This window comes from Thamnophis elegans, chromosome 5 (assembly GCF_009769535.1).
Source record: "Thamnophis elegans isolate rThaEle1 chromosome 5, rThaEle1.pri, whole genome shotgun sequence".
Lineage (NCBI taxonomy): Eukaryota > Metazoa > Chordata > Lepidosauria > Squamata > Colubridae > Thamnophis > Thamnophis elegans.
The window spans coordinates 94160945-94173904 of record NC_045545.1 but is presented as its reverse complement, the minus strand read 5'-3'; the positions used below and the strand labels follow the sequence as shown (position 1 = coordinate 94173904).

The following is a 12960-nucleotide window of genomic DNA, read 5'->3' as shown; positions in this document are numbered from 1 at the left end:
AAGATTAAATCTATAATTACAGGCAATGCAATCCTAAATGTCATTAATAGAGAGATTGAATCAAGATCGCATGAGAAATTAGTACCATTCTATAAAGCCTTAATAAGGCCACACCTAGAATACTGCATCCAGTTTGGGTCACCACACTATAAAAACGATGTTGAGAGTCTGGAAAGATAAGAGCAAAAAAGATGATGAGGCTAAAACATATGAAGAACAGTTGCAGGAATTGGATATGTCTAATCTAGCTAAAAGAAGGACTATGGGAGATATGATATCAATGTTTCAATAGTTGAGGGGCTATCACAAAGAAGAGGAGGTCAACCTATTTTCCAAAGCACCAAAAAGGAAGATGAGAAACAATGGATGGAAACTAACCAAGGAGAGAAGCAACCTAGAACTAAGGAGAAATTTCCTAACAGTGAGAAACAATTAATCAATGAAACGGCTTGCTGTCAGAATTGGTAGATGCTCCATCACTGGAGGTTTTCCAGAAGAGATTGGACAATTATTTATCTGAAATAGTATAGGGAATCCTGCTTGAGCAGGGGGTTGGACTAGAAGACCTCCAAGGTCCCTTCCAATTCTGTTATTCTGTGATTCCTTTACACTCTGCTCTGGATTGCTGGATTAAGTCATTTCCTAGAGTAGAGTTGATAGTAGACTAACTCCCATCAGCTGGGTTTCCAGTGTTGAAGCCAATCAAGTTGTACAGTGACACACCACACAGCAAATGCACAAAAGTCCTTTTGGCTGCTTACCAGCACTCATGCCCAGATCAGTTATCATCTGAGGAACTGCACTGTGGCATCATGGTTTGTTTATTTAGTTTTGATGTTGGTTGGAGGCATAGGTATGTGACGGGCCTTGGTGTAGGATCCACACCCAGCTCATGTGATCATGAAGTTTACAGCTCAATATATTGTACGACTGAGTTCATTTGGTAGTCAGGCTTTGAACGGAATAACAGAGTTAAATAAACTGTTCAGTTTATTTATTTGCTTGTTCGTTTGTTTTAAATGTATTTGCTGCCCATCTTGTTTCAACCCTGAACTGCAAATATTCTCTTTTATGGAAGCGATTTTAGAAAATCCATAGTAATTTAATCTGGCTCAGAGGCTAGCCTTGATTTGTTGTAGAAAAGACGGGACACACAAGCCAGCTCTTCAGAGAAGGAATAGTTTATTTGCGCAGGTTCATAGCAAAGAATAAATGGCCTGAACATTGAGTGACATTCAGGAACTTCCTTATATAGTTTATCGCTTTCAGCTAAAGCCATCTGTTAGTTTTGGAAACACCCCTCAAGATTTGCCCTTGAGTTACAGAAAGTATGTTTACAGGATGTCATAATACATGGGTCAGCTAACGGACATGCATAGCTCATATTTTGAGGAACTAATAATATGTGTCTACCAAAAAGATTAACAGCCAAGCCAGCAGATGGGCTAAAATAGATGTTTTACTTCAGAATTATTTCATGTGCAGACTTCCTTCTAACCCGTGTCTAACCGCACTATGTCCTAAAAGCAAACCTTGCCATTTCTATATTACTATTATTATTTATTAAATTTATAGGCCGCCCAATCCCGCAGGACTCTGGGCGGCTTACAAAGCGAAAGAAAAAAGAAAAAGGAAAAAAAAAATAATAATAATTTAAAATTCACAACACACATTCGTTCTAGTCGGGGCTGGACCTTTCAATAAGGTCAACAGCCCCAGGCCTGCCGGAAGAGCCAGGTTTTAACAGCCTTCCTGAAGGCCATGAGAGTGGGCAACTATATGAACAGTTAAAGCTTTAATATCATGAAACCCTAGTTTGGTTCAGGCTTGAGGCCTACTTTGGTTCAGCCTGCCACCTTAGACTAACTGACACCCCCCCCCCCACTCCCACTTCTTATCTACTTTCTAGTTTTTCTTTGAGGACATTTCACTTCTCATCAGGGGTGGGTTTCTTGCCCCGTTCCAACCGGTTCGGTTGGAACGGGGCTGGCGGCGTCCTCGTGCACACGCGCGGTGCACGCATGCGTACTAGCGTCTGTGCGATGCTCCAGCTGCTCCTGGAGGATCGCGCAGGCGCTGTATGCGTCCTGCGCATGCGTGGAAGCGCAGAACTCGTCAAAACCGGGTAAGGAGTGCGGGCGGGCCGGTGGGCCCTTCGCCGTTCCCGGAAGTTACTTACTTCCGGGTTCGCCAACCAACCGGTTCGCAGGGACCGCCGCGAACCGGTTGAAACCCACCCCTGCTTCTCATCCAAGAAACTTCTTCAGTCCACCTGTATTTAAAGGACAAAGGCCACTATTTTGAAGACAGCATAGTCCACATATTTTGGACAGAGAAGACCGCTGGTTTGAAAGAGGGGTCAGAGAGGCTATCATTGTCAAAACTGAACAGCCTTCTCTCAGGGATACAACACCATCTATCTCCAGTCTACAACGCAGTCCTTTCAGCAGTTCCAAGAAGATTCCACAAACCCATTTGCACCACTCAGGTCACCCTGAGGACAGAGATGAACCTCCAGGTGGCCTCAATGACTCTCTAAAAAAGATGCAAATGACCAGCTGTCTTCAAGGAGTATAAATACTTCCATTCCACAGCCATCCAAAAAGCCAACACAGTTCTAGGCTGCATAAACAGAAGGATAGAATCAAGATCACTTGAAGTGTTAATACCACTTTATGATGCCTTGGGAAGGCCACACTTGGAATCCTGCATTCAGTTGTGGTCACCACGATGTAGAAAAGAGGTGGAGACTCTGGAAAGAGTGCAGAGAAGAGCAACAAAGAGGATTAGGGGACTGGAGACTAAAACATATGAAGAAGGGTTGCAGGAACTGGATATGTCAAGTTGAATGAAAAGAAGGACTAGAGGAGACATGATAGCAGTGTTCCAATATCTCAGGGGTTGCCACAAAGAAGAGGGAGTCAAACTATTCTCCAAAGCACCTGAGGGTAGAATAAGAAGCAATGGGTGGAAACTCATCAAGGAGAGAAGCAACTTAGAACTAAGGAGAAATTTCCTGACAGTGAGAACAATCAGTGGAACAGAAGTTGCCTCCAGAAGTTGTGAAAGTCCCAACACTGGAAGTCTTTAAGAAGGTGTTGGATAACCATTTGTCTGAAACGGTATAGTGTTTCTGACTAAGCAGGGGGTTGGACTAGAAGACCTCCAAGGCCCCTTCCAACTATTACTCTGAATAATAACTCTGAACATTTAATTGTTTCCGTACTGCCTAATGTCGTTAACCCATGTAGTGTCAATGTGGTATTATCCTTATTATTATCAATAATAATATAATTATTAGTATCCTTATTATCTTCTACATTCCACCTTTTCCTGGCATTATAATTATTCTTATTCTGTTGCTTTGCACGCACACAGAATGCTTTTGAACCAGAGGCACAATTCCTTGTCTACTTGGCCAAATAAAGCATTCCATTCTATATTCAACTATCCAGTCAGAGCTGAAGAAGCTTCTTGGATGAGAAGCAAAACATCTTCAAAGAGAAACCAGAAAGCCGGGTTTTTCTTGGAAAAAGCACTTTTGCGATGACTCTTTTCTTGGCCCTCACAGTATCATTCTCTCCCTCGATACCTGAATAGGGTGTATGGCAGCCACTGACCACAATCAAAGCCCACAAACACACCAAACAACTATGAGGACTTCACAATGCCACAACCACCATTGTACCCTTTTCTACTCTCTGTCCCTGGCCAGTTTTCCCATCTCCTTCCTCCCCATCACGGTGAGCACTTTTGATAGTTTGCAGTTAAATGTTTTATTTGCACCGTTTGTTTATGCAAATGAAAACTGACAGCCAAGCCTTGTTAGGCTGTTTATTACACAGCAGTAAAATTTAATTTGAGGCCTGGAGAGGACTGAAGAGTGGCTTCTAATGGATGCGCTTCCAAGATTTTGAAGCAGGGACACAACTGTTCTTGTCACATTGGAGTGGTGGTGGGGGGGGGGTGACTTTGGCAGAGAAACTGGGAGGGTAAAATGAGGTGGGGTGGGTTAAGTAAGCCAACTGCTAGTTAACTCAGCTGTGAACAAAACTCACCAAGGGAGGAATGTCAGGAGAATTTAAATCAAGCAGCTGGAAGGGCCCTAAAGAGAAGAGGGGGGGGGGAATACAACAGAGAGGAAAAAAGGCAGAAGAGATCTATGAAACCACAGCTGGGAGCCACAGGAACAAATGTGCGAGCAACAGAGCCATGTGCGTGCGGGGAGCGTGCCTTGACATGGAACACATTCTGTGTGGGCTGTTGTTTTGGTTGCTTATAAAATGCAGTCCCAAAATAGTGGTAAGGGGAAGGAAGGAAGGAAGGAAGGAAGGAAGGAAGGAAGGAAGGAAGGAAGGAAGGAAGGAAGGAAAAGAGGGGAGAGGAAAGGAGAAAGGAGGGGGAAAGGAAGGGAGGGAGGAAGGAAGGAAAAGAGCAGAGGGGAAAGGAGAAGGGAGGGAAAGGAAGGAAGGAAAAGAGGGGAGAGGAAAGGAGAAAGGAGGAGGAAAGGAAAGAAGGAAATAAATAAATAAGGAAAAGAGGAGGGAAGGAGAAAGGAGAAGGGAGGGGGGAAAGGAAGGAAGGAAAAGAGGGGAGAGGAAAGGAGAAAGGAGGGGGAAAGGAAGGAAGGAAGGAAAAGAGGGGAGGGGAAAGGAGAAGAGAGGGGGGAAAGGAAGGAAGGAAGGAAGGAAGAAGGAAAAGGGGGAGGGGAAGGGAGGGGAAGGAAGGAAGGAAGGAAAAGAGCAGAGGGGAAAGGAAAGGAGGGAAAGGAAGGAAGGAAAAGGGGAGGGGAAAGGAGAAGTGAGGGGGGAAAGGAAGGAAGGAAATTAAATAAGGAAAAGATGGAAGGGGAAAGGAGAAGGTAGGGGGGAAAGGAAGGAAGGAAAAGAGAGGACAGGAAAGGCGAAGGGAGGGAGGAAAGAAAGGAAGGAAGGAAGGAAGGAAAGAAAGAAAGAAGGATGGGTGGATGAATGGATCAGTGAAAAGAAGAGATTTGCAGAAAGTCCAATAGTATCTTTAGATTCCTAACTGGATGGATATTAACATTTATCTTCCTTCCTTTCCTTGCTTTTCTTCTTCACTCTCTCCTTCCTTCTTCCCTTCCTTCTTTACTCCTCTCTTCCTTATTTTTCTTGCTTGCTTGCTTGCTTGCTTGTTCATTGTCTTTTTCTTTTTCCTCCCTCCTTCCCTCCCCTGTTTTCCTCCTTTCCTTTTCCTTTTCCTGCCCGAGGAGCAAATTGCCAAAGCAATGCATGAAAGGCAGCCCAATGTTTGCCAATTTCCATGGGAAAACTGACAAAACAAAGGAAACCCGGGCGAGATTTCATTTCAAAGGGGGCGGGGAGGTTGGGGGGGGGGGGGGAAGAGGGGAAGGCATCTCGCGCCCAGCCACCCGGCAATCAAAAATATTAATTCTATTGTGAGGCGTGCATCGGAAGGCATTAACTCTGGCGAACGCCAGGAATGGCATATTTGAAAGGCTCGTAAATGTAATGAAGTCCTTTTGACACCTGCTCCTCTCCACACTTTAAGGAGAAGCCCATTGGTCCAGAGGGAATCGAGGCTTTAAAAAATAGAAATTATAGTAATTGTCTTCTTGGGTTATTGGAGTGGTTGTAATAAACACGGAGGCTCAGAAGGGATGGTATCGGCCAGGGCCCGGGCCTGACAGGGTGCATAAATTATGGATCTGTTTTTATTTCCTTCGCCTTTCTCCCCCCACTATCAGCAAATCCACAAAGGGTGCATCGTAGTGGGTTCATCATGGAAGATTACCATACGTGAGAGAGGATAATATGCATGGAAATTTCATCCCAGCTACTCGATTGGCGGAGCTGGCCCTCCGGGCATTTTGTCACCCTTCAGCATTTTAAACCCAAACAATGGGGGGGGGGTTGTGATGTATGACATCTATCCACCTCTGTTGGTGATGGGCTCTGCAGGAAAATGCAGCCTGTCATCCTGGCTGCAAGGAGGGGAAAAGACGGGCATCGGGGAAGGGGGGGTTGGCAGAAAGACATTTGCAGACACCCAGAACATGGATCGCCCCTCAGTAGAAAAATAATAACCGTGGCTCTCCGTGTAAAGAAGGTTGGGAAGGAGTTAGGAGAGACCGCTAGGGAATTCTGCTCTTTTCCCGCCACTGCAGTCTTTGGGAAACGGGTCTAAAGTAAGTTTATTTTCTGCTCAAGAGCCATGGTGGTTGAGGCGTCAGGCTAGAAAGTGGGAGGCCGTGAGTTCTAGTCCTGTCTTAGGGACGAAAACTCACTAGGTGACTTTGGGCCAGTCGCCAATTGACAGGGGATTCTAGTCCCGCCTTAGGTATGAAAGCTAGCTGGGTGACTTTGGGCCAATCATCAATCAACTGTGAATTCTAGTTCCGCCTTAGGCAGGGAAGCTAGCTGGGTGACTTTGGGCCAATCACCAGGAGACTGTGAATTCTAGTTCCACTTTAGGCATGAAAGCTAGTTGGGTGACTTTGGGCCAATCATCAATCAACTGTGAATTCTAGTTCCGCCTTAGGCAGGGAAGCTAGCTGGGTGACTTTGGGCCAATCACCAGGAGACTGTGAATTCTAGTTCCGCTTTAGGCATGGAAGCTAGCTGGGTGACTTTGGGCCAATCCCTAGGAGACTGTGAGTTCTAGTCCCACCTTAAGCATGAAAGCTAGCAGGATGACTTTGGGCCAATCACCAGGAGATAGTGAGTTCTAGTCCCACCGTAGGTATGCAAGCCCGCTTGACAACTTTGGGCCAGTCCCTCCCTCTTGGTCCAACGCACTTCACAGGGTTGTTGTGAGGAAAGCAAGAAAATAAAGGAGTTCTGGATATGTTCACTACCTTCAGTTATTTTTTAAAAATAACGAATTATTATTTAAATAAATAATAATAAGAGTACATCGTTGTATTTCAAATGGGATCTTTTCAAGTCATTGATTGCGAAGTTGGGACTCTGTTTGAATTAATCCATCTCCAAGCATTTCCCTGTTTAGCAGTTGCATAGCACTGCTAAAGGTGAAGGTACCTCTCATACATATGTGCTAGTTGTTCTCGACTCTAGGGGGCGGTGCTCATCTCCGTTTCAAAGCCAAAGAGCCAGCGTTGTCCGAAGACGTCTCCGTGATCATGTGGCCGGCATGACTAAACGCCAAAGGTGCACGGAACACTGTTACCTTCCCACCAAAGGTGGTTCCTATTTTTCTACTTGCATTTTTTACGTGCTTTCGAACTGCTAGGATGGCAGAAGCTGGGACAAGTAACAGGAGCTCACTCCGTCACACAGTACTAGGGATTCGAACCACCGAACTGCCAACCTTCCTGATTGACAAGCTCAGCATCTTAACCACTGAGCCACTGCGTCCCTCTATACCACTGCTAGCTCATACTTAAGTGGTGATCAACCAGGATATCTTGTTCATAATACATGTGGCTGTTTTATGGAAGAGCATCTCCTTCTAAGGGTCATATATAGCTTGATAACCTTTTGTGCACACTTTACCTTTCCAGCAACACCTCCCTAAGATTCAGAGATCTTCTCCCTCCTACTTCATTCCTGTTTCGAATTGTATGCTTGATTGCTTCTGTGTGGACGTTTCATTACCCAACAAGGTAACATCATCAGGATTAAAAGGCAGTAGGGTTTGCTTTCTGTTTATAGACAAGTGGCTGGCCCTATCAGTGTTGGTGGGAGGATTTCTTGGAGATTCCTTGGTTAGCTGTGGTGGCTGGAGTGGTTAGAATGCGGTATTGTAGGCTCCCTTTGCTGACTGCCAGGAGTTCGATTCTGACCGGCTCAAGGTGGACTCAACCTTCCCTCCTTCTGAGGTCAGTAAAACAAGGACCAAAATTGTTGGGGGCAATAGCTGATTCTGTAAAACGCTTGGAGAAGGCTGTGAAGCGGTATATGAGTCTAAGTACTATTGCTATTAGACACTTGTTTATTGTTTGATTGTCTGAATTGGTAATTTCTAGACTGGGGTCTTGTTTACTGTTTGATTGTTGATCTAATATTAATCTTGAGGTTAATCTTTGTTTTACTTCAATGTTGATTGCCGGCAAGGAAGTGTCTTGAATTGGATACTCAATGTATGCATTCTGTCCCTATTTATTTCTCAATGTCAGGGTTCCAAATAGCATCCAAAATTAAATCAGAGTCCAAGGCAAAAGATTCCTCAAAGTTCCAATTTATTAAGAGAGCCATGTTGGCACATCTGGGAAAACCCGAGTCTGACAGCTTCCCAGTTTTCCCCACCCAGATGAAAGTTGAAGATTTTGCCCCCCACACCCACAAGCCCATCACATGGTCCAATCTCCCACTGCCATGCTGGCAGGTCCACCCAAAAATCAGCTGGCCAGCGCACGTATGCGGGCTGGAGCTGGCATAGGGCAACGCCTTGCGTGCCCTCAGATATGGCTTCGCTTGCCACCTGTGGCACCCATGCCATAGGTTCGCCACAGTGGTGGGATTCAAATAATTTAACAACCGGTTCTCTGTCCTAATGACCAGGTGGGTAGGCGGGGCTTAGTGGTCATGTGACCGTGTGGGCATGGCCAACTCAACATTACTCAGGTCGATAGGCGCTTTGCCTTAGCCGTTACAATGTAATAAGGGTTAACCGGAGAGGCAGTTTCTGTAAGCAGCGCAATAAAGATTAAGCTAGAAACAACACCAGAATGTTTCCCTCCTGCCTCCGTACAGGATTAGCCCTATAAAGCGGGGAAAAAACAAAAGAAGATTTCTTCCAACAATCGGTTCTCTGAACCTCTTAGAAAGTTAAGAACCGGTTCTCCCAAATAGGTGTGAACTGGTTCGCCATCACAGTTATAAGGTTTCCTGCTTGAGCAGGGGGTTGGACTAGAAGACCTCCAAGGTCCTTTCCATCCCTATTATCCTTTGTTCTATTGTTTAAGCTGTGGATTGATCAAATGTATTGCCTCTGTATTGCCCTGCAGGCATGAACATGTATGTGAGCATTCCATTAAAGAAGATTAAAAGAAACGTCTAAAATAAATCAGGAATACTTGACTTTAGAGCTGTTTAAATAAGCCCCACAAGGATCAAAGGTTTATCCTTAAACCTTCCAAACTTTGCCAACTTTTTAGAAGAGTTTAACATTCAAATTTGCTTTTTGACTGGCAAGGTAAGGTAAGGTAAATCTTTATTACGGTCAAAGGACCACCAATACACATTAGTTTTTACAATATGTTAAAAAGTACTGACATTAAAATATAATTAAAAAGTATTGATGTTAAAAGTGGAAAATAACATACATGTTCTCAAATTGTTTGGGTCACTCCCTGGTTTACCTGGGTGAAAAAGCCAATAAGTACGGGAGTAAATACAATGGTCCAGAAATTGTTAGAGATATGTCCAAATAATTGGTACCAGATGACAACTATACTTCTGTAGCCAATTTTTTTTCTTGTGGACATTGCAGCAACACAGAACTTTGCCACTGTATACGTGGTAGCCGGGTTTGTGTCCTGGAGGAGAAAGCCTAGATAAAAATTGTCTGCCCTCCCTGGCAATCTCTCTAAGAAGGGGAGAATATGTGCAGACCTACAAACTCTGTATAGCTCGCAGTGTAATAGAACATGTGAGATATCTTCCACTTCTCCTTTACCACATATACAAACCCATTCTGCTATAGGTGTTATCTTATACCTGCCCTGGAGGAGTGCTGAAGGAAGAATGTTAAATCTGGCTCTGAAGAAAGCTATTCTTTGTTTTGGGGAGATCAGGTCATTTAGATATCTTGCCGATTCCCATGCACCCTGTTTGATTCTGTCCCTACTGTGGAGAGGCAACCTATTTAGTTCTTTTGACTGGCAAAAAAAACCCCTTACATGGCCATTTAAAAAAAAAAAAAGAATTATTTTCTTAGGTTCCTTGGATTTTTAAAAAATTATTTCCCTTTTGAAAGCATGACAAGGTGAACTGTAATAAGCTCTCAAATGGTGAAATACAAAGCCAGATGACACAGCTGCTATAAAGTACGACCAGGTATCAAACGTTGACATCAAATATCAAAATTAACCATGAGTGGTTGAAATTAGATCTCAGGGAGGAGGGGGTGGGTATAAGTCAAACGTGTGATAAGCATTCTGCAAATATCGGCATATTCCACCTATTGCGGACATCCGTATGTTGAAGGGAGGGAGGGTGGCTACAGGTAGCCCTCGACTTACAACGGCTCACTTAGCGACCTGATGTGACTCAACAGAAGTTTGCTGTGAGTTGAGTCGGGATGCAGGAATATCGCTCCAGCTGTTGCTCGTTAGTGTCGTCTTCTGGAGATAAAAGGACTGATGGTGCCACGCCCTGGTTGCAGAAGTCAACGTTCATTCGTGGTTCGTCGTTCATCGGTCGTGGTTTGTTTGTGAGAGACACTTGGATAAGTGATTTGCTTTCTTTCTGTAAACCTGGTTTTGCTGTAAGAGCTCTTTGTTTTGCATTCTGCTGCGTAACCTTTTTGCCAGAGACTTTATTTATGTTTATTTCAAATTGTTTGAACCTACTCTTTGGGTGTGGCCTCCTTTGTGGGAGTGGCTTGCCACCCATGTGACCGGATGGGAGTGGCTTGCCGCCCATGTGACCGGATATGAAGATGCCGACGACACTTGTCAGAACCACCTTAAATTACCTCACACACAGCACTGGCTGCATAAGAACATGATGTAAACTTGTTTTTTAAAAGGCATCTTTGGTTTGCGTTAAAACAACTTCAACACACGCAATGTTCTGATTGCACCACAAACGCAGTAGTCATCCTTACCTTTCACAGAGGCACTGAGTTTTATAAATATGAGCATGATAGTGCAGAATAATCCTATCCATGGACCAGTGGTGGGTTTCAAAAAATGTTGGAACCTCTTCTGTAGGTGTGGCCTGCTTTCCGGGTCCACTGGTGGAACCTCTTCTAACCGGTTCGGTAGATTTGACGAACCGCTTCTACCGAATAGGTGCAAACTGATAGGAACCCACCTCTGGTTGGACCCCACCTTGGCTTAAAGCCTTTCCCACTTTCTTTGGGCCGTCCCAATTTTACAGAAATACTAAATAGTATTGCTAAATACTAAATCACTAAATAGCAATAGCATTTAGACTTACATACCACTTCACAGTGCTTTACAGCCTTTTCTAAATGGTTTACAGAGTCAGCCTCTTGCCCCCAACAATCTGAGTCCTCGTTTTACCCACCTCCGAAGGACGGAAGGCTGAGTCAACCTTGAGCCAGTGAGAATTTAACTCCTGGCTGTGGGCAGAGTTAGCCTGCGACACTGCATTCTAACCACTGCGCCCACCACAGCCTTTTTGAAGTGTTGTAAGTTGAAGAGGGACGCAGTGGCTCACTGACTAAGACCCTGAGCTTGTCGATCAGAAAGGTCGGCAGTTCGGCGGTTCGAATCCCTAGCACCACGTAACGGAGGGAGCTCCCGTTCCTTGTCCCAGCTTCTGCCAACCTAGCAGTTCGAAAGCACGTAAAAAATGCAAGTAGAAAAATAGGGACCACCTTTGGTGGGAAGGGAACAGCGTTCCGTGTCCCTTGGGTATTTAGTCATGCCGGCCACATGACCACGGAGACGTCTTCGGACAGCGCTGGCTCTTCGGCTTTGAAACAGAGATGAGCAGCGTCCCCTAGAGCAGTGTTTCTCAACCTTGGCAACTTGAAGATGTCCGGACTTCAACTCCCAGAATTCCCCTCCCAGCAAATGCTGGCTGGGGAATTCTGGGAGTTGAAGTCCGGACATCTTCAAGTTGCCAAGGTTGAGAAACACTGCCCTAGAGTCAGGAACGACTAGCACATATGTGCAAGGGGGAACCTTTACCTAATTTTACAGAAACACCTTAACTTTGACTGTAAAACGCTTTTTTTATTGAACACAATGTTAAATTCTATTGTTGTTGGATTCCAGATGAGTTTAGAGAATGATGACAAACGAGCACGAACACGGTCGAAGGCAATTAGAGGTAAGCGTTTTGTTCTATTCTCCATGTGGAAACAGGGGTGGTGCAGATGGTTCAAACACGTTGGTCTGAATGGAATCCTGCCTGAGGATAAGGCCTTGTGGGTTTCTGTGTGTAGTTTGTGCACAGCCACATCCCCTTCCCAATTATTCCCAACAGATTGCTTTGGCAAAGGACTCAAACGGCCGTTCAACCCAGAGACCGACGTTCCAGTCATTTCTCTAATTCCTCCCTCGCTCCTTTTTCTTCTTTAAAAACCAGCCATACACGGCTGATTTGCTACACAACTACAGGCTGCTTTTATCACAGCCTGAGACTTTAAAGTTTTGCATTTGGCTGGGAGGGGAAGCGGCATGGAAGAATGGGAGGCAGATGGGTATAGGGAGTGGAGGAGAAATAAGTGGTTAACTCTTGAGTTGGATGTCTGTTTATTTTCAGGCTTTGGAAGCAAAAGGAAGGGAGGGAAGGAAGGAAGGAGAGAGACAGAGGAAGGAAGGAAGGAAGGAAGGAAGGAAGGAAGGAAGGAAGGAAGGAAGGAAGGAAGGAAGGAAAGAAAAAGAGAGAAAGGGAGGGAGGGGATGAAAAAAAGAAGCAAGGAAATGGGAAGAAGGAAGGAAAGGGAGGGGGGAGAAAGAAAGGGGAGGGAGGGAAGGGGATGGAAAGGAAGAAGCAAGGAAATGGGAAGAAGGAAGGAACGAAATGGAGGAAGGAACGAAGGAAGGAACAAAGAAATGAAGGAAGTTTGAAGTTACAATGAATGAAATGAATGAGAAAAGAAAGAGATGAGAAGGAAAGAAGGAAGGGAGATAGATAGAAGATCGATAGATGATAGATAAATACCGTGTTTCCCTGAAAATAAGGCAGGGTCTTATTTTCTTTTGACCCCCGAAATAAGTGCTTGGCCTTATTTTCAGAGAGGTCTTATTATTTTTGAGGTGCAGGAGGCGGCAAGCGTGGTCACCTCATGGCTGCTGCTGTGTTGCAATATTTTTGG

The 12960-nt window shown here is 44.8% G+C and overlaps 1 protein-coding gene across 1 annotated transcript in view; it reads left to right on the top strand.

The window, feature by feature from the left end:
* MYT1 (myelin transcription factor 1) overlaps positions 1-12960 on the top strand; it is a 113044-nt gene that overhangs the window by 10740 nt on the left and 89344 nt on the right. Inside the window, exon 3 of the mRNA XM_032218623.1 lies at positions 11915-11969. Coding sequence (XP_032074514.1) covers positions 11915-11969 — 55 coding nt within the window. The remainder of the gene's footprint in view (positions 1-11914; positions 11970-12960) is intronic.